This window comes from Ruditapes philippinarum, unplaced genomic scaffold (assembly GCF_026571515.1).
Source record: "Ruditapes philippinarum isolate M1 unplaced genomic scaffold, ASM2657151v2 ctg608_1_1_1_1, whole genome shotgun sequence".
NCBI lineage: Eukaryota > Metazoa > Mollusca > Bivalvia > Venerida > Veneridae > Ruditapes > Ruditapes philippinarum.
Window position 1 is genome coordinate 643,013 of NW_026859254.1, and position 27,991 is coordinate 671,003.

Consider the following 27,991-nt stretch of genomic DNA (forward strand, 5'->3'; position numbering starts at 1 on the left):
TGGGCTGATCTCTTGTCATCTTTTATAAAAAAACAAAGTCTATTTTCTTTGTCTCCAGACTTATGAAAATAAAGATGTCTTTCTTTCATTAAATTTTACTGTTTCTTAACAAATTGAACTAAGAGACAACAAACAAACATTTGTTTTGATTATGACCTTATTGAAACCTGATAGTTCACCAGTATTTGTGTAAGTTTGAAACACCAATATTTGTGTAAGTTTGAAACACCAGTAGATGTGTAAGTTTGAAACACCAATATTTGTGTAAGTTTGAAACAGCAGTAGTTGTGTAAGTTTGAAACACCTGTAGACACCAGTATTTGTGTAATTTTGAAACACCAGTAGTTGTGTAAGTTTGAAACACCAGTATTTGTGTAAGTTTGAAACACCAGTAGTTGTGTGTAAGTTTGAAACACCAGTATTTGTTTAAGTTTGAAACAACAGTAGTTGTGTAAGTTTGAAACACTAATAGTTGTGTAAGTTTGAAACACCAGTATTTATGTAAGTTTGAAACACCAGTATTTGTTTAAGTTTGAAACAACAGTAGTTGTGTAAGTTTGAAACACTAATAGTTGTGTAAGTTTGAAACACCAGTATTTATGTAAGTTTGAAACACCAGTAGTTGTGTGTAAGTTTGAAACACCAGTATTTGTTTAAGTTTGAAACAACAGTAGTTGTGTAAGTTTGAAACACCAGTATTTGTGTAAGTTTGAAACACCAGTAGTTGTGTAAGTTTGAAACACCAGTATTTGTGTAAGTTTGAAACACCAGTAGTTGTGTAAGTTTGAAACACCAGTAGTTGTGTAAGTTTATAACACCAGTAGTTGTGTAAGTTTGAAACACCAGTATTTGTGTAAGTTTAAAACACAAGTATTTGTGTAAGTTTGAAACACCTGTATTTGTGTAAGTTTGACACACTAGTATTTGTGTGTAAGTTTGAAACACCAGTAGTTGTGTTAGTTTGAAATACCAGTATTTGTGTGTAAGTTTGAAACACCAGTATTTGTGTAAGTTTGAAACACCAGTATTTGTGAAGTTTGAAACACCAGTAGTTGTGTAAGTTTGAAACACCAGTATTTGTGTAAGTTTGAAACACCTGTATTTGTGTAAGTTTGAAACACCAGTATTTGTGTAAGTTTGAAACACCAGTATTTGTGTAAGTTTGAAACACCAGTATTTGTGTAAGTTTGAAACACCAGCATTTGGGTAAGTTCGAAACACCAGCATTTGTGTAAGTTTGAAACACAAGTATTTGTGTAAGTTTGAAACACCAGTATTTGTGTAAGTTTGAAACAAAAGGCACTATCTCCAATAACATACACAAGTGCAGTTAGCCAATGAGATAAGAAATAACTTTAACACTCAACTGAATCTCAAAAAGGAAATATCCCTGAATTTGAGAATTCCTTAAACTGTAGTATACTATTATGTTATAAGAATACTTGATTATAAGTAACAAACAGTGAAAGGTTTGGTAAAACTGTAGAACTGCAAATCAAACTTTCAGACCATTCTATCTTTAATTCTATGCATTGAAATGAATATTCTACAAGTTCACTCTAAACACTCAATGTAAAAATCTAAGCTTTTTAACAAAACAAGGTAAAGGGACACAACTCTGCCTATGCAATTTAAAGTTACGGATCATTGCAATTTTTCTTTTTTAATGTAAAATCTACACAGACTGACGAAATGCACGTGACAGAGCAAACTTATTTTTCACTTCAATTTATATTCTTAAAACTAATTAAATTGTCTCCCTTGTTTTTGCTCTTCATATTTTTTAAATTTTACACTGGTGAACTACCATGATCTGCACATCCAACCCTCCCATACTCAATCACATTTCAACACATATCACAAACATCTGTTAAACAGACAATTCTAAAAGGCGTCTTTTCTTAATTATACAAAAAAAAAATCAGAAAAAAAAAAATCATAAGTCGTTACTCAGTAACACTATAAATCTACTGATAACAAGTTTTGAGTATACACATTGTAAGAATCACCAAAAATAACAATTAACAATTAATTAACAATCAATTAACCGGATACATTCATACGCCGTAATAGGATTAACAAAATAATATTTTACTAAGCAGACTAAAAATCATGGAATACTGCGAAGGTTTTTTCACATAAAATACTGTCTTCTATAACCGGTCTATTCCATCTTTACATCATATTCTGAGAACCAGTCTTTCTATACTGCACTCCCATTGGTCAATTCAAAATTTTAGAAATTCAAAATTGACCAATAAAATGGCAGAATTTCAAAAAAAATAGAATAAAATAAAGAAAATTCTAGACTGTTACAAACAAACAAACTGAAAGTTCATAAATTGTATGCTTTAATTGCTTGAACAATGAAACCAATTTTTTGAATCATTTTCATTACAATTAATGATCATTTGTTAAAAAAAATGTTCCTTCTTTTTTATTTTTGTAACCAATAAATGGAAAGACTTTTCTTAGTCATTAAAATCTATAATTGATTATGATTCGAATATTAACACCTGTTGTCTTCAAGTATGTTCGACATGTCTAAAAATAGCTTTAAATAAAAATAAATCAAGATTTCCTTTAAAAAAAATTCTTCTTTTTTTTTCTCATCCAGAAAGACAGCATTACTCTAACAAATAAAAAATATAAAATAACAAAATAAACAAAACACAAACAAATCAAGTACCATTATATATATATATAACATTATAAGAGTGAAAAAAAAAAGTTACATCAGCTTTAAGCGTACGGACAGCGATATTTACAAATATAAAGTACATCATTTCGTTTATAAAACGTTAGCAAATGCACAACCAATTTTCAGAGGATACCTGATCGACAGTATAAACAATAAAGGAAAAAGTCTTATAATCATCAAAAATGTGATTAAATGCACAGGACATTTTGAATGACCTGTACATAATAATTCAAAAAACACAAAAAAAAAACGAAAAATAAAACTGAATTTAACTTGATAACAATTTTTTTTTAGTTCTTTTATCTTCATTAATCAAAATTTATTAATCCAGTATTCAATGCTGGTATATTTTGTTAAAATTTGTTACTATATCATTCATAACACAGTAAGAAATTTGAAATAACCATTACCAAATATTAAATGATGGGATAGTTCAAATATTACATAAAAGGATAGTTCTTCAATAAAATTGAGAAAATTGTACTATATCTGACAAAATGCGAACAATGTTTACTGACAAAAGTACCCGTGAAAATTTGTCATATTCTTAAAATCAGGAAAAAATCTGACAAATTCTTAAAATTTTGGAAAGTAACAAAAAAGGAAAATATAATATTATTCAGATAAAAATCTGGAAAAAAAATGCAGAAAATATGATTCTGACAAAAAAAATTAAGAAAAAATCTGACAAATGCAGAAAAAAATCCTGACAAATGTAGAGAAAAAAAACTGACAAATATGGAGGTAAGTACATCCCTGATCAGTCTGACCCGCTCTGTTGAAGTAATAATGTTATAAAATCATCCGGACTTCTTTTCATCGGGAAAATACATTTTTGAAAAGAGATCTACGTGATTCTTCGAGAAATGATACCTACGATCAACTTCGTACTTGAACTGCTGATTGCACACCTGACATTTATACGGCTTCACGTTGGCATGGATACGCATATGTGCCGTCGTATTATTCATGTGACGTATAACCCGGCAGCATATCCGGCACTGATAACCCGTCGCAACTTTGATAAAGTTACCTTTGCCGTACTTCTTTGTACTTCCTGACGTAGAGTCATCTCTAGCTGAAGCCCCGCCCCCTTGAGCCTGCATCAGTCTTTCGTATTCTTGTTCTTCGCTCTGATTGGCCGATAAATTTACATTTGATGAATCCATTTGCTCGTCTGCTGCAGACGAGTATAGATCGATCCACTGACATTTTACGCTTCTTATTACTTAAATCTAAACCTTCGCGCATATCACTTTCTGTTTTAGAGTCATCATCAATTACCAGAGGCGTGTCCAAATTTTCAGCGTAACTTGAACTTGGAAAACGCGCGCGGCCTGCATGAGTTTGAACGTCCGGAGAAGTCAGTGTGTGAAAGTCACTCAAAGACTGACTTCTCTCCCGTTGAGGACAGGGCCTTGTAGGCTGGAGAAATTGTCTTTGAAGGGGAGAAAATAGGCCTAAACTTGAATGAAATATACTTTGTTGAATTTTTACTGCCTCCTCAAAACTTTTAGAAATTTCACTTTGTGAGATCATATCTGGACTTTTTACAGTATCCCCAGTACTTGTATCCTCATCTTTCACTTGAAGTACTGATTGGCTCGAACTTGATTCAAAACTTTGAACGGACAAAGTTTCCGAACTTCGCCGTTCCATACCACTTTTTGAGTGCTTCCTCACAGAGCTACTTTGTTTATACATTTTTGATTCAAGTTTTTTGGGCAGCCGATAGATTTCACCGAGTTCCGACTGATATTCTCTGCTTTCGCACACCACAATACGTATCCGCCACGGACGGTGATTCCTGGCCACCATCTTGAGTATGGTACTGAGGTTTGTACTTAGTTTCGCCACCTTCTTCCTCGTATCCCTGCCTGTAGCCTTCTGACGGAGTCCTCTGTTTAACAGCTCTATCTGAGTAATTTGAGAAGGGAACTTTATACATAACATAGGGCGAGAACACAGACTCTGTCGTGTTGGTCGTGTTGGGAGAGGATTCACTGCTGTATATCAATTTAGTACCCGCACCAGAATTACCTTGACCCGTATTTCCCGCACTTATCTCCTGCATCTCCTCTTCCGTTGTCGAGACTGTTCCACTGTTTGATTTTGTACTGTAATTCAAACTACTTTCTTCAGAGCCTGTAGCGATCGGAAACTGGGCCGGTTTCGAGAATTCAAACATGGGCGGCAACCTTTGAGGATCGTACAACCCAGTACTGGTAGCTCCGTAGCTCCCCGAGTGTTGATGATGAAATTTCCTGTACTGAAATTCTGAGGGACTAGATAACGTAATGTGCTTTATATTTTCTACGTTGTCGCTCATTGGACTTTTAGACGTATGTTTCATTCTCTCCGCCAATTCAGCCGTTCTGCTGGTAGGACTTCGACTTATACCATACCTAAGTCCTGCCCCACCGGTATCTAACGACCCTCCTGAGGAATCGGGGGCCCAATTTGCTGAGGAATCGCTGAGAGATCTTGGAGTATCTGAATAATCCTGACTTGTAAGCATCGCCACATCCTCGTCTAAGCTCTTTGAGCTTGCAGAACTTTTTCTTCGATCAGGGGAGAACACTGAGTCGGAGGTACTGCTCTCCCTATCATAGCGACTTCTTACCGGCTCAGACTGGAAAATTAGCATGATTGTTTAAAACAGAAAAAAATAAAAGAACACATTAAAGGCCTTAAAATTTAACTTGGAAAACTTTAGAACTTAACTAGAACCAGTTTCGTATCAACATATTTAGACTGTAAAAACTTAACTTGGACAATGTTAGAACTTAACTAGAACCAGTTTCATATTGATTTATTCAAGTTAAAAAACTAAACTTGGATAATGTAAGAACAAGATAAATATCGATTTACTCAGGTTGAAAAACTCAACTAATGGACAATGTTATAACTTATCTAGAACCACGTTTGTTTCGATTGATACAGGTTGAAAAATATTACCACTGACTAGAACTAGGTTCATATCGATTTATTCAGGTTGAAAAACTTAACTCGAACAATTCACTGAATTCAGTGTTTGTAATTCAGTGTTTCTGTAAAAATGTTTTATACTTACTCTGTGATATGGTGATGCAGAGGAAACTAGTGTGGGGGAGAGTAAATTGTTATCACTTAATGAACTGCGAGGAGGTAGATTATCAGCTTCCTCGTCCACTGACAGTCTCCCGGTCTCTGAAAAAAAAACGGAAATATCTAAAATTATATCGCAGAATGTCTAGGACTTCTATAGTCTGCCGAATATTATTGGTGGTATAAGACCTCACCAAACCTCATAAAAATCATATCCGAACTGTGTCTCCACTGAAGAACAGTAACAGAGTGAAAATGATAATTATTAATATGATTTTAATATCTAAAAATTTCATATTGACAATATCAATGATGTATGGAGTCTGCCTAAGTCAAAATATTTTGATGTGCCAAAGCTAGTTTCTGAGATATTTTAGTTCTGGATCAGAATCTCGCTTTTAGCAGAGGGGAGACATTGCCCGTACACAAATTCGCACAATATCTCAACATATAGTATAATTAGTTGGAAAACATGTCTGCCAATCTGAAATGGAATTGAGGATGTAAATGATTTATGGTGTCTGCCCAGCATTATTGGTGGAGAAAGACATCTGGGTGTGACACCCAATCTCATTAAAATCACTTCCTACCTGTGACTCTATTAGCCAAGAGTAACGTATCGAAAACCATTGGGTGGGTTGAATATCATTTAGACGCCTCTTATGATCACGCTGGGTTAAATGATGGCTGCAATTCTGATGTCTCAAAACTTAAAATTGTTTGTTTTATTTGTTTGATTCATTTTACGCCTTTTCCCAACAATATTTCAGTCATATAGGCGGGTAGTTTCCTAACCATCGTTCCTGGACAGTTACACCAGTATTAGACTACCTTCCTCCGTGCTAAACTACGGGATCGAACCCAAGCCAGATGGGTAACTGGATTAGAAGTCATCGACTCTAACCCCTCGACCACGGAGGCGGTTCAAAACTTAAAAGCAACCTTCCACCACAAAGGGGCATAGAAGAATAATTGCAGATTTTTAGGGCGCGAAATAAATCCTATGCAAGTGAGTAACAAAAGTCAAAAAATACAGTGTAAGAAATCGTACCTGCACAATAAGAGAGAAACTGTTTCTGAAGCTGTTCATGATCTTCAAGGAACCCTGCCCCTCGGTTCGACCCAAGGTGGTCTGCTGTCCCCTCTAAGACATTCGCAGTAAGGACCACTGACTCCTCGCCAGACTCGGCCAGCTGTTGTAACTGTAAAAATAAAACAACTCTTTGAAGATATTTTGTAGTTTACTGTAATAAAGCAACTCATTTAAGACATTTTGTAGTTTGGACAACCGAGTCCTTTCCAGACTCGGCTAGCTGTTGTAACTATAACAATAAAACAACTCTTTGAAGACATTTTATAGTTTGGATGACCGAGTCTGCCAGGACTCGGCCAGCTGTTGTAACTATAACAATAAAACAACTCTTTGAAGACATTTTATAGTTTGGACGACCGAGTCTGCCAGGACTCGGCCAGCTGTTGTAACTATAACAATAAAACAACTCTATGAAGACATTTTATAGTTTGGACGACCGAGTCTGCCAGGACTTGGCCAGCTGTTGTAACTATAACAATAAAATAACTCTTTGAAGACATTTTATAGTTTGGACGACCGAGTCTGCCAGGACTCGGCCAGCTGTTGTAACTATAACAATAAAACAACTCTTTGAAGACATTTTATAGTTTGGACAACCGAGTCTGCCAGGACTCGGCCAGCTGTTGTAACTATAACAATAAAGTAACTCATTGAAGACATTTTGTAGTTTGGACAACCGAGTCTGCCAGGACTCGGCCAGCTGTTGTAACTATAACAATAAAATAACTCATTGAAGACATTTTGTAGTTTGGACAACCGAGTCTGCCAGGACTCGGCCAGCTGTTGTAACTATAACAATAAAATAACTCTTTGAAGACATTTTATAGTTTGGACGACCGAGTCTGCCAGGACTCGGCCAGCTGTTGTAACTATAACAATAAAATAACTCTTTGAAGACATTTTATAGTTTGGACAACCGAGTCCTCACCAGAGTGCTGTAACTATAACAATAAAACATTTCATTGAAGACATTTTATAGTTTGGACAACCGAGTCCTCGCCAGACTCGGCCAGCTGTTGTAACTGTAAAAATAAAACAACTCTTTGAAGGCATTTTATAGTTTGGACAACCGAGTCCTCACCAGACTCAGCCAGGTGCTGTAACTATATATATAACAATAAAACATTTCATTGAAGACATTTTGTAGTTTGGATGACCGAGTCCTCGCCAGACTCAGCCAGGTGTTGTAACCATAACAATAAAACAACTCTTTGAATGCATTTTGTAGTTTACTGTAACAATAAAATAACTCATTGAAGACATTTTGTAGTTTGGACAACCGAGTACTCAGCTACTGTTACTAAAACAACAATAAACAACAGTACTTGTTAAAGACATTTACAGTTAGGAAAACTGAGTGATCTCCCAAGATTGGCCAATGGCTTTTTAATAAACTATAACAACAATAAAACAACTTTTTTACGGTATTTGATGTCTTAACGCACAACATCCTTCCTGAGAAGTATTCATTTACAGTAAGGCTACCATTTTAGTTTGCAAATGGTGTTCACGCCATTCTGGGAGCTAACATTTTTTTAATACTTTTTTTATCTTGTCAGATAATGGCCATGTTTTATTTTTATTTCATCTTTTTACATTTCTTAATTGATTGGGTTTTACGTTGTACCAAGACATTATATTATGTCAAATGGCATCTTTCCAGCTAAACAAGAGTTCCATATCAAGAAGATCCACTATTCCATGAAAACAGTCATTTTTTCACAAAATGCTCATGCAGTAATGGGTTAACATAATTATTAATTTTACACAATCATCATGAGCATAGCATAACTTCGGAGCTCAGATTTTATTCAGATTTTGTAAAAAAAGAGTGTGAGGATTTGGGGGAAGGGTGGGGGACTGATTTATTTTCTTGAAACTTTTTTCCATTTTTTTACTGATACATATAATAAGAATTATAGAACCTGTAATCTGGTAACACTGAAATACTGAATATTAAATTTATCAAGAAATAACACGAAAATCAACAAGGAAAATTTACCCATGTCTAATACATGTTACTTAATTTGCTCTACTTTTAATTTAGCACATTTCATTAAAAAGGTTAAAATGGATTTCAAATTATTAAAAAAAAAAAAAATATTCAAAACTGGTTCAAATCTGATCTAAACACTTTTCAGTTCAAGTAGGTTAAAGACCACTAAATCACCCCAGACATGAAGACATGAGAACACTAAATCACACCCAGACATTAAAATCTGATGAAACATATAAATAAATTTTAGCACTCTACACTATATCTTGTATTGAAGACAAAGAGAACTTTCCACTATTGCTCTGCGCAATAAATTGATCTTCCATTTAACTGCAGTGAGAGGAATATACTTCTTACCTAAAGTCTCTAATTGACTGTCAGCCAAACCGCATATTCTCCCAGACGAGATTTTTTTTTTTTTCATTTCGTTAACAATTGTCTGGAATTTTCATGGTTTTATAAAAGCCTGAGAGACAATATATTTTCCCCTAGATAAAAAACATGCACCATGTTGTTAGAACTATGTTGTTTTTCTATTTTTAGATTATTATTATTGAACTAGTTTAATCCCACCACTGGAATTAAACATTGATTGGAGAAAAAATATATTTTTTATTGATGATATTGATAAAGAAAATGCTTTGAATTTTCATTATAAAACTAAGTGTCATATACAGTAAAATTCCTATTAAACGGCCCCGGGGGCTAAACATTTTCCAAAACGGGGGCTATTATTACAATACAGTTTTTCCTAAATCCAAAAATCACTGTAAATACATTTAGTGTTAGCAAGTGTTGGTAATAACACTAAAAAGTGTTAATATGGCTTTAATTATGAGTTCAGCACTGATAAGTAGATTGTTTTCCTTATCAAAAGGCCTGGGGGCCTTTATTAGGGGAGGGGCGTTTATTAGGAATTTTACTGTAATTTGAATAATCAAATATTCAGATTTTTGCCGGTTCTGGGAAAAATGTAATTTAGAAAATCGGAAAACGTAACAAAATATTCTAAAAAGAAAATGCTTTGATATAATATTTTAAATAATTTTATGTTCATTCAGAATTTTTTTCATGCCAATTTCTGTTTGAAAATATACTTAAGAAAATTGGGGAATTCTTTTTTTTTTCTTGGAAAATCCTGACTTTTTTTGTTTTTTTTAAAGGGACTCCACTGAGGTTTACAAGCATAAAAACATCACATTTGAATTTTATTACATAAATGAGCTGGCCTCTTTAAACAGAAATATATGCAAAGATAGTTAAGAAATATACTTTGAAAGAAATTGAAAATCGTATTTTTATGCATTTCTTAGCCCGATTTGAGTGAAAAGTGTTTAAACGCTTTTCATTTTGGGTCGTTTTTTACAATTTGAATAATTATTTTGGAAAAACAAAGTGCGCAAATGATCTGAAATTTTGGACAAAGATTAGTGGTCTAAACCTACATCAAATAGTACATTTATTTGAAAAAAAATTTTTTAGTCCAATCATGTCAAAAAACCTCAAGTCCCTTTAAGGTGTTTAAAAAAATATATAATATTGACATAAGAAAATCTGGATTTTTTATCTTATTTTAAGACTTTTTTAGCTTATCTTACTGAAAATGGAAATTTCAAGTAAACATTTACCAAACAAAAAGTTAAAAAACACAAAATCAACAATTGATAAACAACTGAATTTTAAATGCAAAAACACTTAAGAATCATAGTACAGTACTTTGGTTTATTTTTCTTTTTGGTATCTTACATTAAATCTAAAAAATTTGCCAAAAGTTTGCATTGTCCCAGCTAAAATTTTAGGGGGGATTATTGTAAAACTTTTTCCCTATCCAAAAAAAGTAAAATATTTTTATTGGCAATTAAAAGTTTAGGATTAAAGTCATATGAAATAAAAGGTCTGAATGATTTAAAATTGTGAGCACAATAGATTTTTCTTTCAACAAAGGCCTGGGGGCCCTTTTTTGATTCAGTCACATAATATAAAACTTTCCCAATTTCATGAAGGATTTTTGTCCAAAATAGAAAGGGTTTCATTTAAGGAATTTTAGTTAAAGAAAGACTCAATATGCCCCACATAAAGAATGGTAAAATTTGAATTGCAGTATTTATTCTAGTATGTTAAAAATGACATGACGATGTACAACATTTGTGATCTCAAATTTCTTAATTTTTAAATATTTCTGTTATAATAATCTAAGATCATGCAAAGTTTTAAATAAATTCTATCCTGATGTTTTCATTCTGATATATATGTCTATATGTGGCCTTTAGCATATGCCTTTAAATACTAAATTACTAATTGTACACTTCTTTTATATTTATTATTATTTTACTTTTATTATTATTAATTTATTATTATTATTAAAATTATTATTATAGAAACGGCTAAAGCCGTCCATATGGCAAATACGCTGAAAATAACAGGGACGGCATAAGCCGTCCCTATGGCAGTGAAAGGGTTAAGTTAAGATGATCTTATGTTTACATGTAGATCTGATTGTCATGATAACACTGCTTAATATTCCAGCTAATTTGGATTATAAAATAAATCTATTTTTAACCAACCAACCAAATCATCTTTTACAGAGAAGCATTTCACAAAATCATCATCAACTGTGAATTAAGTAAGGCAAGTCATGAACTTTACATTACAAAAACACTTAAGAACACAGTTTTCAGTACAGTACTTCTGATATGTGGAACATAATAGTCGATCATTTTTGGTATCTCAGCATTATTCTTAGGTTAGTTATAAATATAAAACAACATTGGTGCTGCCAATTTTGTTCATCCTAATATCTTTAAATTGTGAAAATTTACATGTATACATATCCCAAAATTCCCAATGGTTGAAAATAGAAACCTCAAGTGGCCACTCAGATTGGATTATTGAAAGGTCACAAAAAGGTGGTCCGCAATGGGTGTCTGTCAAATCTTTAAAGCGGAGTGTAATTATGTGTAATTATGAAGCTGATTCTAATCAGATTGTTGGAAACAACTAATAATTCTAAACAAATTGCAACTACATGTACTACCACGTTGTATATTTGTACTTATTACCTTAAATACTAATTACCTATTAAGTTAATAAGTAACAATTGTTTAATTAAACTGCTGAAATCCTGTGCATGTGCAGTGATGAAATGAACTGTTGATCCCTCAAATTTTTTAACAGTTTCACCCCTGTCATCGACATTAACGTTAACGCTGTCAGCTACTTATACTAATAGAACGCCATTCAGCTCAATGTACAGTAGTGGTTTTTAGAAAATCAAAATCAGTACATTGTTTCAGTTATTAACAGTTTACAATTAAAACAGTTGTTAAAATGTTATTTAATAATTACTAATATATATGCCCCTCTTGGCAACAGTTTTGACTGTTCTACAAACACCCATAAAATAACTTAAAACTATTATCAGTATCTTTTCATGAGTTTATTTTTTAATTGAGACATTGTTGGGTTTTCAGAAACCGAGATGCCTTAACTGTTTCTTGCATGCATCCACAAAAGGGGCCAAAATCGAACACTGAATGAACAAGATATGTTTGTAAAACATGTATGCCCCCTATCAGCAGCCAATTAGTCATGTGATAAGGTTATTATGCATGACTTCTGACCCAGTGATCAAACAATTAATAAGGGTTATAAAGTATCTACTGGTCATGACCTTGACCTTTGACCTCTTGACCCAAAACTCAATAGGGGTCATCTGCTGGTCACGACCAATCATCATACAAAGTTTGAAGTTCCTAGGCCTAGGCGTTTTTAGTAAATTGATCAGAAACCGTTTTTACCTACAAGGTCAATGTGACCTTTGACCCCTTGACCCCAAAATCAATAGGGGTCATCTGCTGGTCATGACCAATCACCATGCCTAGGTTGAAGTTCCTAGGCCTAAGGGTTCTCTTATTATTGATCGGAAACCGTTTTAACATACAAGGTCAATGTGACCTTGACCTTTGACCCCAAAATCAATAGGGGTCATCTGCTGGTCATGACCAATCACCATGCCAAGTTTGAAGTTCCTAGGCCGAAGCGTTCTTTAGTTATTGATCAGAAACCGTTTTTACTTACAAGGTCATTGTGACCTTGACCTTTGACCCCTTAATCCAAAATTCAATAGGAGTAATCTGCTGGTCATGACAAATCACCATACCAAGTTTGAAGTTCCTAGGCCTAAGTGTTCTTGAGTTATTGATCAGAAACCGTTTTTACTTAAAAGGTCAATGTGACCTTGACCTTTGACCCCTTCACCTAAAACTCAATAGGGGTCATCTGCTGGTCATGACCAATCATCACACAAAGGTTGAAGTTCCTAGGCCTAAGCGTTTTTAGTTAATTGATCGGAAACCGTTTTTACCTACAAGGTCAATGTGACCTTGACCTTTGACCCCTTGACCCCAAAATCAATAGGTCATCTGCTGGTCATGACCAATCACCATACCAAGTTTGAAGTTCCTTGGCATAAGGGTTCTTAAGTTATTGATCGGAAAGCATTTTTACCTACAAGGTCAATGTGACCTTGCCCTTTAACCCCTTAACCCCAAAATCAATAGGGGTCATCTGCTGGTCATGACCAATCACCATACCAAGTTTGAAGTTCCTAGGCCTAAGGGTTCTTTAGTTATTGATCGGAAACCGTTTTTACCTAAGAGGTCAATGTGACCTTGACCTTTGACCCCTTGACCCCAAAATCAATAGGGGTCATCTACTGATCATGACCAATCACCATCTCAAGTTTGAAGTCCCTAGGCCTAAGGGTTCTTTCATTATTGATCGGAAACCGTTTTTACCTACAAGGTCAATGTGACCTTGACCTTTGACCCCTTAAACCCAAAATCAATAGGGGTCATCTGATTGGTCATAACCAATCACCATACCAAGTTTTGAAGTTCCTAGGCCTTAAGGTTCTTTAGTTATTGATTGGAAACCGTTTTTACCTACAAGGTCAATGTGACCTTGACCTTTGACCCTTGACCCCAAAATCAATAGGGGTCATCTACTGATCATGACCAATCACCATACCAAGTTTGAAGTTCCTAGGCCTTAAGGTTCTTTAGTTATTGATCGGAAACCGTTTTTGCTTTCAAGGTCAATGTGACCTTGACCTTTGACCCCTTGACCCCAAAATCAATAGGGGTCATCTACTGATCATGACCAATCACCATACCAAGTTTGAAGTTCCTAGGCCTTAAGGTTCTTTAGTTATTGATCGGAAACCGTTTTTTGCTTTCAAGGTCAATGTGACCTTGACCTTTGACCCCTTGACCCCAAAATCAATAGGGGTCATCTACTGATCATGACCAATCACCATACCAAGTTTGAAGTTCCTAGGCCTTAAGGTTCTTTAGTTATTGATCTGAAACCGTTTTTGCTTTCAAGGTCAATGTGACCTTGACCTTTGACCCCTTGACCCCAAAATCAATAGGGGTCATCTACTGGTCATGACCAATCACCATACCAAGTTTGAAGTTCCTAGGCCTTAAGGTTCTTTAGTTATTGATCTGAAACCGTTTTTGCTTTCAAGGTCAATGTGACCTTGACCTTTGACCCCTTGACCCCAAAATCAATAGGGGTCATCTACTGGTCATGACCAATCACCATACCAAGTTTGAAGTTCCTAGGCCTAAGGGTTCTTTAGTTATCACTCGGAAACCATTTGGTCTACGGACCGACGGACCGACAGACCGACGGACCGACGGACCGACAAGTGCAAAGCAATATACCCCCTTTTCTTCGAAATGGGGGCATAATTATTATTCTCCTCTAAGATACCAAGTTATAAACAACAGTTGACCTGTGAAAACTGTTTAACTCCTTAACAACAAACAATACCACACAAGGTGATTTTGCTTTGTTTTTGTTTTTTTCTTCAGTGATAGCTTAAAGTTTGTAAACAAGTTCAAGACATACCGTAAAATTCCTTATAAACGCCCCTCCCCTAATAGAGGCCCCCTAATAAAGCCCCCCCCAGGCCTTTTGATAAGAAAAACAATCTACTCATCAGTGCTGAACTCATAAAGCCATATTTTTATTCAAATCAATCAGAATCCATTTTATTTTATAGTGAACACAAAACGTCACCTTGGCGCAAAAAGTACTGTAACTGACATTTTTGAAATTTTACAGGAGACACAAAAAACTGATTTGTTCATTTTGAGTAAACCCTTTTAATTCCAGACAATAATGTTAAAATATCATAAATAAGTATTATTAAATTGGTTTTAAACAATACAATTATTCTTTTATGGATAAAAAGTAATCAGACATTCTTCTACTCATACATGACTTTTTGCACTGTGATTTTAAACGCAAAAAGTGATGTAAGTGCACTTACCATAGTTTTTGCACTAACTTTAATTTTAAGTATCGAAGTTACTGCATTGCATAGACATTGAAAGATGTTTATTTTAAACAAATTAATTGTAAGGTTTGTTTAAAATAGGTCATTGTGGATTATGAACCACATTTAATACATTAAACATATGAAAGGAAGTTTAAAAACTGAATATTTCAAAATTAATTTTAAACAGTAAAAGTAAATCCAAAGCAGAGTATTTTTTTAATTTCAAAGTAAATGTAAGCATTAATCACAAAAAAAATACATGAAACTTGCAGACTCACTTGATTAAGTCTATACATGAGCAATAATGAAAAGTGCATCATCCCTCACGCCCCCTAGCACCGACTTAGGCTGTACTCAATTTTCAACACTTAAAAGTGCTGGAATCAATGATTACAGAGGACCAGAAAAAACATAACAACACTGAAGTGAAGTACGTGACAACGTATTAACCATGTTTTTTACTGTTGTCATTTTCTAATGGTACAGTTTATTAATGTATTTGTTATAAAAAGGGGCATTTGGAGATCTATATATCATAATATCTATGTCTCAATATTATCCAACCATCACAGGGACATATACTTTGAGATTTTGGATAAAACACTAGGAATCCTGAACTTTTCTAAACATTTTTGTTAGATGAGGTCGAGATTTTGGATAAACCTGCAAAGAATCCTTAACTTTTCTTGTCCAACATATCTCTGTGAGAACCTTTTATAATATCTCTCATGAATAGACTTTAATTTTTATAAATAATTTTGTTTTGAATCATTGCTTTTTCCTTTCAAAATTTTGATAAATTGAATTCAAATTGTCTTATTTCCTGCCGCCAAACTTTAAACATTATACGCCATATCACCATCATGGTTTAATAGCTTTGATTTTATATAAAAATTCAGATTAATTTCTGTGACATAATGCTGTTTGTGTCTTTGAAAATTGAGATTTTCTGTTAATTAAAGTGTTTTACATGCACGACATAGACATTGAACTGAGTCATTCTAATTTTTGATAATAGACACCATTCTATATGTATGAATGTATGTGAGTTTTAGATGCACTACATTAGACTAAAATACTAGCAATTATGGTTTTGACCAATATATTATTGAAACAGATTACATGCCTTTGTCTGCCATGTTGTTATAGAAATTAAATTAGAAAAGATAAACCAATGTTAGCAACTGTTTCTTTCCAGGGCTATAAACAGTGAAATTGCAGTTATATTTTATAATACATTTGTTCTTATATAATGCAATAAGAATGTAAATCTTTTAAGCAAGTTTTATCTTTATTTTTATAATAAATAATTGAGTAAACAATTGAAAAAAAATACTTAAAGCTGTCATCAATAGAAATGATATTGATGTGTATCGTTGATAATTTTTTGTTGATCAATACACATTTTAGAAAATCGATAATTTTGATTTAATAATTGAATGTCTAGAAATTATGAAAATTCAATCAAAACATAATTATGCAGAAGCATATTTCATGGCAGTGATGACAAAAAATTGTAAGCAAAAGTCATGCAATGGGCATTGTTTGAAACAGGACACATTTATGAAAAGACCATGTTTTTACTGAAAGCATTTAAACAATTATGGAAAAGAATTAAGAGACACTTAATTATCAATATATCTGTGTATCATCAAACATTTTTCATCTTAAATTTGTTTTCCACCGAATCAATGACAGCTCTAATATTCTTGAATCATTTAAAAATATCAACAAAATTTGAATACTGAAATATTCCTAGCTATATTGTTTGTTGTTAAATTAAAATAAAACATTTTCTTTAAATAATACATTCCTAAAGTAGATTTATAGATAAAATTTGTATTTTAGAAATAATTTTGCTATTTGATAATGCAGTAGTGAAATATTTTAATGTAGTTACAGTACTTTTTGCATCAAATTATTTTCAACTTATCTGTATAAACATTGGCGCAAAAACTCATGTAAGTGTACTTACTGTAGTTTTTGCACCAACAAATTCTGAAGCTGCACTTACATTTTTTATGTTTATGCCAAAAAAGTCATTTTTTATCAAAATTCAGCTTCTAAACTTCAGAGACTGGTGAAAGTTTGTATTTCTAACCTAATAATGACAAAAAGTGATTTTCTCAAAAAATGTCAGTTACATTACTTTTTGCTCCAAGGTGACGAAATATGTATAATATGAACTTTAAAATCTTAACACTTTTTAAAGTTATTTCCAACACTTGCTCACACTAAATGTATTTACAGTGACTTTTGGATTTAGGAAAAACTGTGTTGTAATAATAGCCCCCCTTTTGGAAAATGTTTAGCCCCCAGGGGCGTTTAATTGGAATTTTACGGTATTTATATTCACAAAGTGGGCAACTATCTCCAGAGCTCAGTCATCTATAGAGACAATATCTTTGTAGCGCTGATATTTTTCTGTCGATCAATAATCGGTACACATTTAATAAAATTGATAATTTTGATTAATTATCTAATTTTCTACAAATTATGAAAATTCGTCCAAAACATATACAAAAGCAGGTAGCCATGTCTAACAATTAAAGCTATTGTTAAATAATGGATACATTTTATAGCAAAAATGGTTAAAAAAATCATGTAAAGGACATTTATAAACAATACACAACAATCATTTCCAAAGTACATGAAAAACAAATTTCAATTTGTTCACCAAAAACATGAACGTAACCTCAGGTCAGCAAAAAATTCAGATTTATTTATACCTAAACCAAAAAAAGAAATTTTTAGAAAATCTCTGACTTACTCGGGCCCCAAACTATGGAATAATATCCCTCTCTCCGTACGTAAATCTGAAACTGTTGGAAAATTTCAAGCATCCTATATCAGTTGGAATCTCTCTCAAGTACCTTGATCTTACATAGATTTAGTGTAAAGTAATGTATGTTCATGCATTGTACATGTATTTTGAATATCTATTGTGTTTTTAATTATTTATTGTTTCATAAAGTAATATATTATTATATTTTGTGTTTTCATGTGTATATCGCCCCATTAAAGCAAAAAGGTACCAAGTGACATTTTCATGTTTTCGAGAAAATCGCGTTTAAAGATTTGAAGTTCCATATCAAATCAGGTTTTTACAACATGGAAAAGAAACTTCACATATGTATAGATTAATATTTAAATGTACATGCTCAAAAAGTTGGAAAGCTTATATATTACTAATTAGTGATAATTAATCAATTAAAGGAAATGGTTCCTTTTTGCACTAATAAATATTTTGACCGACAAATGCAAGAAGGTACCATATGATCGCTTGGCCCCTTTTTGCATTGTATGATTTTAACATTTGCTATCGAATGTATCAAAAAAAGGTACCATATGGCAGTTGGCACCTTTTTGTCCCAACAATATTAACAAAAAGCATCATTTAGTTACATTTTTTTCCTACAATGATGCAAATAATAATATGAAATTCTTGTGTTTTCAGTAAATGTCTGATACAACTATCACACCTTATGTTTTGAAAGTCTTCCTCTGTGATCAATCTCAATGCCTATGTCAAAATCTCTTACATTGTTAGTTAAAATCAGAATCAATCTCATCTGATTCTATTGTGACATAACCCTTTTCTTTTCTGTAGTGTATGTTGGCTAAGTGGCATTATAATTATGGAACTCTTTTGGGATAATTTCCTTTGCACACAAAGTAACCAAGTCATTTTTCTTTTGAAGTGAAACTGGAGGTTTGGTATCATATTAACTTCATATTGTCAATTGATACTTTCTTTCTGTCTAGATTCTGTATTCTGAACTTCTATTTCCATTAAATCTTCAGCATTGAAGCTGTAATTTACAAATAATGACGTTGGGTTTTCCTTTGGTATCTGTATCCATTTCACCTGTAGCCAGTTTACTCTTTGTCCTTCAATGGATATTTTAAGTCTTGGACAATGTTTTTTAATGAAGTATTTGAAATCAAAAACATGGTTATATTTCATTGGCATATCAATGTATGGCTGTGATTTTCTGGCCAGTGATATAAGAGAACACAACTGAATGATACATAATTATACAGGAATTATTTTCTTTGCCCCTTCAAGACTCAAGTTGTCACTCAATCTGTGAGTGACCCGATACAAGAAATTTGGCATGATCAATTTTAAACTTGGAACTTGTGATAAGATAAAAGAGATAAAAGAAGAGACGCAGCTACGAATCAATTTCTGTTTTGCCCCCCTTATGAATCTGAAAAATACATGACTTATTTGACATTACCACTCTGGTAAGTAGAAAAGGGTTATTTATTAAGCAGGAAGCTATTTCACATGCCTCTATTTGCAGTTGGTTTTATCCCATACATGACATACAGCATTTTTGTCTCATAAGGAATATACTGTCAAGTTGTGTAGCAACAGAGTTTTCTTGAATAGTAAAGCTCACTCACTAATGAGCAAGGGGTTGTTACAACGGCCTTGAGATCAAAACATGCAATATAAACGCATGTGTCACCTTTTGCTCCAACTTTATTTTTAATCTTTTCTTCTTTTGAATTTTCCTTCTGTTTTTTGATGTTCAATATATTTTTCCTTGATCGTGCCATCTAGTGTGCCTACTGCCTTCTTCTATTGTACAGTGTACATAATGAACATTGGTCTTTTTTTGGGTTGGAAAATGATTGGTTGTAATTTTCACAAAATATCTTCCAATACGTATGTTGCTTAACAGGATTTATTTCCTTCTTTTTACATTCAATAGTTTACAGTTTCCACATCTTTTTAATGTTTAAGTCAAAGTCATGAAATAGGTATTGTTTCTTTCAGTTTTTTTTTCTTGTATAATGAGAATCCATTTTAGGAAATTACTCTTTTTGCTGTTTCGCCAATTTAACTATATCATAATCTAGTTTATTTGCAGATGTACGCTTCCCTGTCATGTTTCTCCTTCCATATACCCCCATGTATCTTGTTGACAAGAGTATAGTCAATTACTTTTCTTTTTACGTCCACGTTTTTGCGAAGAAGTCATTTAATGCTTTATACACTATCATTATCTTCACACTGTTCTAATTCCTCAATTTAAAACAGAAACAATACTCTGGAATATATTGTTATATTTGATGTCCTTATCAACATCTAGATTGTGTATTCATTAAAAAGCTAAAAGGTACCAAGCAAACAATTATATATATATAATAACCTTAAGGGTCGTAAATTCTTTGTGTGCAGAAAGGGACCATGTGACACATGGTTTCTTTTTGCATTAAAATAAGTGCTTAAAACCTATATAGTCATTCAATGCAAAAAGGTACTATGTGACACTTGGTACCTTTTTGCTCAAACTGGTATACATATGGTACCTTTTTGCATTACTAAATGGGAAAATATTGACATTGTACCTTTTTACATAACCTTATATGTCTGCAAATAAACATGATACTACAGAGATATTTCTACAGATTAAAGATAACATTAAAACATATTGAAAAATGTTAAAAAGTCATTTTTGGCCAAAATGTCGCTTGGTACCTTTTTGCTTTAATGGGGCGATATGTATTTTGAAAACTTCACTGTATAACCATGATGTAAATTATGTATATTTTATGTATATTTATGTTTTTGAGGCCCACATGGAAGATTGGGAAACCAAATGTGTAGCCTCATTAAATAAAGACTTTACTTTACTTACTTACTAATCAACATACATGTACATTCTTGTGTATTTGTATTTTACTAAAATTATTTAAACAGGTATGAAAGTGAATTATATACAAGAAATTAAGAGTAAATATTGACATATAGGTGTATTGCAGATATTGGTCATCCGATATCAATGTATCATCAATGACAGCTCTACCATTTTCTATTTTTAGAAGTTCAACATGAATTTTTTCCATGCAGAGTGATAGTTCCTACAATGCAGTGATCTTTTTTTTTTCAATTTTCAAAACAACCTGTGGCTTTCTGAAGGGAAAAATATAGCGTGATAAGTCAGAAAAATATTTAAATTCCAACATTGAACAAGTGAGAATGAAATTTATCAACACATTTTATAAAAGTTTCAATTTTAATTCAATTTAACATGCATGGTACCTATACGGATAGCTTTTTTTATTCTAGCTGATATAAGTCAGCTGCTGTTAAGTCATGGTTTTGGTGAAGAATGTGCTGCAGTGCACACAGCATTTTAGGGGAAAATATACCAATTTTGGGCTAGGGAAAACAGCCTTTTTTTGGCTGTAAATTACAGATCATGACTAATTGAGATAACCCCTGTGAGGTTATGTGTTAATTTCTATTTAACACAAACATAAATCCTTTCATAACATTTTCACTTACACGCTTACAAACAAATACATGACTGTGTGAGTTACATTTATACTTAAATTCAATATTTAGTGATATTATCAGCCAATCAGTGGCCACCTTTGCATATTTTAAAGTGTATCAGTTTCTATTTTTAACCCTTTGTTTACCAGAAACATAAATGATATTCATGAGTTCAAAATATAACAGGTGAGCAGCAATAGTGCTGCCCATGCTTTTTTAATAAAAAAACCTTGAATTAACTCATAAATACAAAACAAGAGGGCCATGATGGCCCTGAGGTCGCTCACCTGTATATAGGCCCCCCCCCACCCCCGGGCCAATTTTTACCCAAGGGCTTTTATTTGTTTATTTGAACAGACTTGGTAGACACCCATAAGAAGATGTTTCATGCTAAACATCTAAGTTCTAGCTCATTGGGTTTTTTAAAAGAAGATTTTTAAAGTTTTTACTATACACATATAGTTAAAAACAATGACACCCCTGGGGCAGGGCCAGTTTTGACCCCCGGGCTTTTATTTGAACATTTTTGTAGATATTTATTTAAAGATGTTTCATGCTTAATATCTAAACTCTAGCTATTTGGGTTTTTTCAAAGAAGATTTTTAAGTTTTTGCTATACACATATAAGGAAAATCAATGACCCCCCCGGGCGGGGCCAAGTTTTGACCCCAGGGCTTTTATTTGACCTACTTGGTAGACACCCATTAGAACATGTTTCATGCTAAATATCTTAGCTCTAGCTTATTGAGTTCTTTAAAAGAAGATTTTTTAAGTTTTTACTATATGCATATAGGGAAAATCAATGACCCCTGGGGGGGCCAATTTTGACCCCAGGGCTTTTATTTGAACAAAACTTGGTAGACACTCATTAGAAGATGTTTCATGCTAAATATCTTAGCTCTAGCTCTTTGGGTTCTTTAAAAGAAGATTTTTTAAGTTTTTACTATATGCATATAGGGAAAATCTATGACCCCCTGTGGCAGGGTCAATTTTGACCCCAGAGCTTTTATTTGAACAAACTTGGTAGACATTTATTAGAAGATGTTTCATGCCAAATATCTAAGCTCTAGCTCTTATGGTTCTTTAAAAGAAGATTTTTTAAGTTTTTACTATATGCATATAGGGAAAATCAATGACCCCCTGGGGCGGGGCCAATTTTGACCCAAGGGCTTTAATTTGAACAAACTTGGTAGACACTCTCTAGAAGATGTTTCATACTTAATATCTTAGCTCTAGCTCTTTGGGTTCTTTAAAAGAAGATTTTTTAAGTTTTTACTATATGCATATAGGGAAAATCTATGACCCCCTGGGGCGGGGCCAATTTTGACCCCAGGGCTTTTATTTGAACAAACTTGGTAGACATTCACTAGAAGATGTTTCATGCTTAATATCTAAGCTCTAGCTCTTACGGTTCTTTAAAAGAAGATTTTTAAAGTTTTTACTATATGCATATAGGAAAATCAATGACCCCCTGGGGCGGGGCCAGTTTTGACCCCAGGGCTTTTATTTGAACAAACTTTGTAGACACTCATTAGAAGATGTTTCATGCCAAATATCTTAGCTCTAGCTGTTTTGGTTCTTTAAAAGAAGATTTTTTAAGTTTTTACTATATGCATATAGGGAAAATCAATGACCCCCTGGGGCGGGGCCAATTTTGACCCCAGGGCTTTTATTTGAACAAACTTGGTAGAAACTCACTAGAAGATGTTTCATGCCAAATATCTAAGCTCTAGCTCTTAGGGTTGTTTAAAAGAAGATATTTAAAGATTTTTCTTTCGGTTGCCATGGCAACCAGAGTTCTGCATGGAATTAAATTCTTTGAACAATTTTTAAAGGTGACCACCAAAGGAACATTCCTGTGAAGTTTGGATGAAATTGGCTCAGTGGTTTATGAGGAGATGTCATTTAAAGCAAAAGTTTACGGACGGACGACGGACGGACGGACGCCGGACGAAAAGCGATCACAAAAGCTCACCCTGTCACTTTGTGACAGGTGAGCTAAAAAAAGATATGCTCTGCAATATACTCTGCAGAAATAATATTCAAAATATGTACCTAAATGTTTTTTCATAGGCAAACCTAATGACTTTTCTGACTTCAAAGATTGTGACATTTTTTTGCAAAAATCACACAGCTTCTTAGTCATGAATGATTTGATTGGTTTCTTCTGGAAAATTCGTAACAGCCAGGAGTTACTCACAATCACATCTACAAGTTAACATAAGAAGATTTGAAATTTAGTCACATTGGCCAATCAGGTATTACGCTCAACTATATAATTATACCTTTATAATAAACAGTCATTTTACCTTTATTAAAGGAAGATTGTTTTACTATACTTTTATTGTAACTGAAAAAAAAAATGTCAATGAGCCAATTTTCCATAATTGAATGAAAAATGGCCAGCATCATCAGGGTTCCCACAAAGAAGAGAAATCAAAATTCCCTGACTTTTCCATGACTTTTCCCTGACCACAACCATTTTTCCCTGACCAATAACAGCGTCAAGTTTGCACAATCTTAGAACATTAAATGTATTTTTCATACATGTATTTCGACCTCCTCCTCCCCAAACAGCTAACCTATTTTCCAATTCTTTATTTTAAATTATTCAAGATAAAAAATACATGAATATTAGCGAGCAATTGTCATAAGCAACTTGTCTTGTTTACTTTCAACAAGTACATGTATGAGTAAATTTATCCAAAATGTAAAGTATTTGATAGTACATGTTATGCTGAAAGATGTTTCATTCTCTAACAAATGCAAAGCAGTGTTATCAATGGAGGATTGACTGAAACAGGCCTGTATTTTAATAAAATATATGATTGTTATCAATGGAAAACTGGTGTTGGACAAGAAACAATAAGACAGGTATTGAAGTGGCTACATTAAAAGCAAAATGCAGTAAAAGCTTATAATACTACTAATAAAACTAGCTATGGCTTTTAGTATATCAAAGTTATGGTTAAATGCATGTGTGCAAAAACACAACATGGCACTAAAATTATTGGTACTTAATCGAAGTCCACTAAGTGTTTTCTCAAGTTTCTCAATATATTTACTGGATTCTTTTATTACTTTTTTTTTTACCTTGACCCTGAAGGCATTGCACTTGGCATTTTACTTCACAAGCAAGTCCATTTTCATATTTTTTCAGCCTCCTGAGCAGATTATCAGCTCTTTCACAAGAACAAACCATAAATAACTCAGGAGACAAGGGATGATTAAACTCCTTTTACCTTCTTTCTTAATAAGATAGTTGCTAATAATGACAAAAATATCCAGAATTTTCAGGCAGAAGCATAATCATTTTAAGAGTCAAAAAATATATAAATAAAACAGACACTCATAATCAAAAATAACAATAAAGATACCCAAAATAATGGAAGAAACTGCCTTAGCTTTTACTGATTTTGCTTCTTGCTGTTTCACAAAAACATTATTTTCTACAAAATTCCCTGACTTTTCCCTGACTTTTACTTATTTTTCAAATTTCCCTGACCAATTTCAAAATTCCCTGACTTTTCCCTGACCTTGAAAAAAAATCATTTTTCCCTGACTTTTCCCTGACCATGGGAACCCTGATCATTCAATTTAGGACATGCAATAAGCATATAAAGGTTTAGTGATATTCAAACCTTAGTAACGTAAAAAAATTTAACAAGTACGTCACAGGTTTAAGATATAAAAAAAGAAAGAGACTCACCAAAGTTGATATCTGAAGCTTAATAACAAATTTCACAGCTTGGCAGAATTCTGGGCCTTTGTGGAGAAGTCCCGCCTGTTTTAACAGCATTTTGCTTAAGTCAACTTACATTGTACCTGAAATATTAGTATAATATTATTTACAATATGACACCGACAGAATTTGCAACAAGAAAACTTTGAACCTTGCAAAATATAAAGTCATCAAATTGCATTTTCCCACCTGGGTTATCCCAAGTCATCTAACTGCATTTTCCTACCTGGGATTTCCTGGGCGGTCAATACTTTGCCAACCTTGGTTGCTTGTCCGATTTTACTATCAGTAATAACTAATTTAACGAAAGTTACATATATATCCTACTTAACAGACCACAGGAACTTGAAATTCTATCAATATCAACGATAATATCCAAAATATACCCCCTTTTTACATGGGAAAGTGAAAGGCTGGGTCCGCTGGGCTTCCAAGGGCTTGCCTGGCTATATAGACATGTGTATATTCTAAAGGAAAAAACAATTAAAAGATATATAGATTTCTTTATCTATATACCAATTTTCAGTGTCATATCTTGTTGGGAGATGCCGTTTTCAATGAAACTATAATGATAATAGGGGGCTATTCTGATAAAGAAACAATCACAATTTTTCTGGATTAATACTAACAGTCAAGGTGTTCCGAGTAAAAACGGAAGCGGTGCATGAAATACCAAATGAAAAATGTAAAATAAAAAATAAACAATTATTTTAACTGACTTTCCCGTTCATAGCCTTTCCAGAATTTCATTTTACTATATAAGGGGTATATTTTGCATGGATGTTATCGTTAATATATTTACATACATGTGACAAATGAAATGGGCCAAATCTGGATTTTCAGCTGGATTTTGAGGCTCAAAACTGGTTTTTTTTATTGACTCGAATTTCAATGCGTGTTTGGCACATTTGGTTCAAAGAATCTATATTACCCTCAAAATCATTAAATGATTACATGTATATTTTTTTATGATTTTTTTTGTTGATCAATATTACTAATTTATTTCACCAAAAGATAAAAAATAGATAAATAAATAAGTGTAGTCATACAGGCTATTTCTAAAACAGTCACATGTTCACATTTCATTATTTTCAGTTTAAATAATTATATCTGTCTTTTCAGTCATACAATAATTTGCTAATAATTTAAAAACACAAGCTATTTGAAAATGTGCAACAACTTTTCATGAACATAAGACTCTGACAATTAAATAACGTAACGTAAGTAGAAGACTCAAAATAAATGCAATAACCGTTCAGTTAATTAAATCCACATTTTTGCCTCGATGATTGTGTAATTCCTAAAATAAAAAACAAAAAAATTACCCACTCACTAAAAATAGGTTAATTAGACATGGTTTTGCATCTCAAACAGGTTTTTGAATGATCCACTTTAAATGATTCTGCTCACCTGAAGCTAATCTTTATCAGTGTGGCACTAATCAAAGAAAATCAAAAGGTTGAGCCGAATTCATACATGTAAATTTACAACCTCGTTTTGATGACATAGTGTGTAATACCTACTGCCAAATTATAAAAGAGGTCAATTGATTTACACATGACATGTGTTAAGTTAAACATGTGAGAATCACTTTGGGTGATGGAACTGTTTATTACGCCACCTTACTGTCAATTAGCGACTCAACATTTAATCCGCTATAATTTAGGATATGGACGGATAACAATCAATGCCTGGAGGCACGGTTTACATTTGTGGTTGATTTTTTTTAAATATTGGGAATTCAAGCTGTAATATCCGGAATCGGGATCAGTGTCGAAATATCAGGATTTTTTAAAATCCCTCCGGGACATCACATGTATGTATTTATAGAATTTCAAGTTCCTGTCAGTGTGAACGGATTCATTATTTTTCTTAAAACAGAATAAAATCTTCCATGGCGATTACACATTGCTGATTACTACCATCTTTTTTAAGATAATCTAATAATAATGATAAGTGTCTGGGGTACAAGCTATCTGTAATTAAAATTCCTTGGCAGATTTCTTTTTTGTCAATTTATTTAATTATTTTTCAACGGTTCTTTTTTTTACAATCATCTGATCATTTCATTGGTCCAAACGTTACCGTTGGCTGGTAAAGTTCTTAAAAGACTGTTAAAAATTTCAAAGCACGAAACAAATCCGGTTGATATAAAAAGAAATACACAAAAAAGCTGAATGCAGTTAGAAAATGTCATCAAAACCAATTAATTGGGTCAGATTTGGGTCATAAAAACCCGAGACCTAAACTATATTGACCCAGTCATAAAACGCTTGAAAAATGCACGGAAGAAACGGAATATATCCAAAACAAATAAAAGTAACATTATCTATTAAATTACTCTTCCAATGCACATGATTATCACTTAAATAAATCACAATTCAGTTTAATAATTTCATGTTTTTAATTTTAGTTGATAAAATTTCACCTCCGCATGGCCTTGACCTATAAACGACTGAAAACGGTTTCACTGAACTGAAGAGCTTTCACTCCGGCATAAAATAAATTACGATCTGGAGCGAAGTTACGTTTTCTTCATTTATACACGAGGGAAGCAGGACGTATCGGCATCTTGTTATATGTATGCAAGAATTGCAATTATGCGTTATTTTGATTATTTCACAGTAAGATTATAACATATAATTTTCACTGTACCCGGGCTATACAGTATACTGAATTGGGATGAAAAGAATATACTCGAACCCCACGATACCGGTGGCTCCACGGT

The 27,991-nt window shown here is 33.1% G+C and overlaps 2 protein-coding genes across 2 annotated transcripts; both read right to left on the minus strand.

The window, feature by feature from the left end:
• Positions 1-27,709, minus strand: LOC132755833 (uncharacterized). Its single transcript, XM_060746758.1, has 5 exons — positions 27,692-27,709; positions 25,231-25,346; positions 6,840-6,990; positions 5,775-5,890; positions 1-5,333 (listed from the first exon to the last, which is right to left on the minus strand). The coding sequence occupies exons 2-5, from the start codon at positions 25,318-25,320 to the stop codon at positions 4,440-4,442; spliced, it is 1,251 nt and encodes a 416-aa protein (XP_060602741.1). The 5' UTR covers positions 25,321-25,346; positions 27,692-27,709; the 3' UTR covers positions 1-4,439.
• On the minus strand, positions 3,502-4,405 carry LOC132755842 (zinc finger protein sens-like). The gene is made up of 2 exons (XM_060746772.1): positions 4,199-4,405; positions 3,502-3,906 (listed from the first exon to the last, which is right to left on the minus strand). The coding sequence occupies exons 1-2, from the start codon at positions 4,403-4,405 to the stop codon at positions 3,502-3,504; spliced, it is 612 nt and encodes a 203-aa protein (XP_060602755.1).
• Positions 27,710-27,991: the final 282 nt, after the last annotated feature.

Excerpts from the sequence above, each read along its gene's own strand:
- LOC132755833 (XM_060746758.1), bottom strand. The coding sequence starts at position 25,320 with ATGCTGTTAAAACAGGCGGGACTTCTCCACAAAGGCCCAGAATTCTGC. Across the intron at positions 5,891-6,839 it reads GTTTCTCTCTTATTGTGCAG|AGACCGGGAGACTGTCAGTG; the intron begins GTACGATTTCTT and ends TTTTTTTTTCAG. Across the intron at positions 5,334-5,774 it reads CTGCATCACCATATCACAGA|TCTGAGCCGGTAAGAAGTCG; the intron begins GTAAGTATAAAA and ends CTAATTTTCCAG.
- LOC132755842 (XM_060746772.1), bottom strand. The coding sequence starts at position 4,405 with ATGTATAAACAAAGTAGCTCTGTGAGGAAGCACTCAAAAAGTGGTATG. Across the intron at positions 3,907-4,198 it reads CTAAAAGTTTTGAGGAGGCA|TGGATCGATCTATACTCGTC; the intron begins GTAAAAATTCAA and ends GTAAAATGTCAG.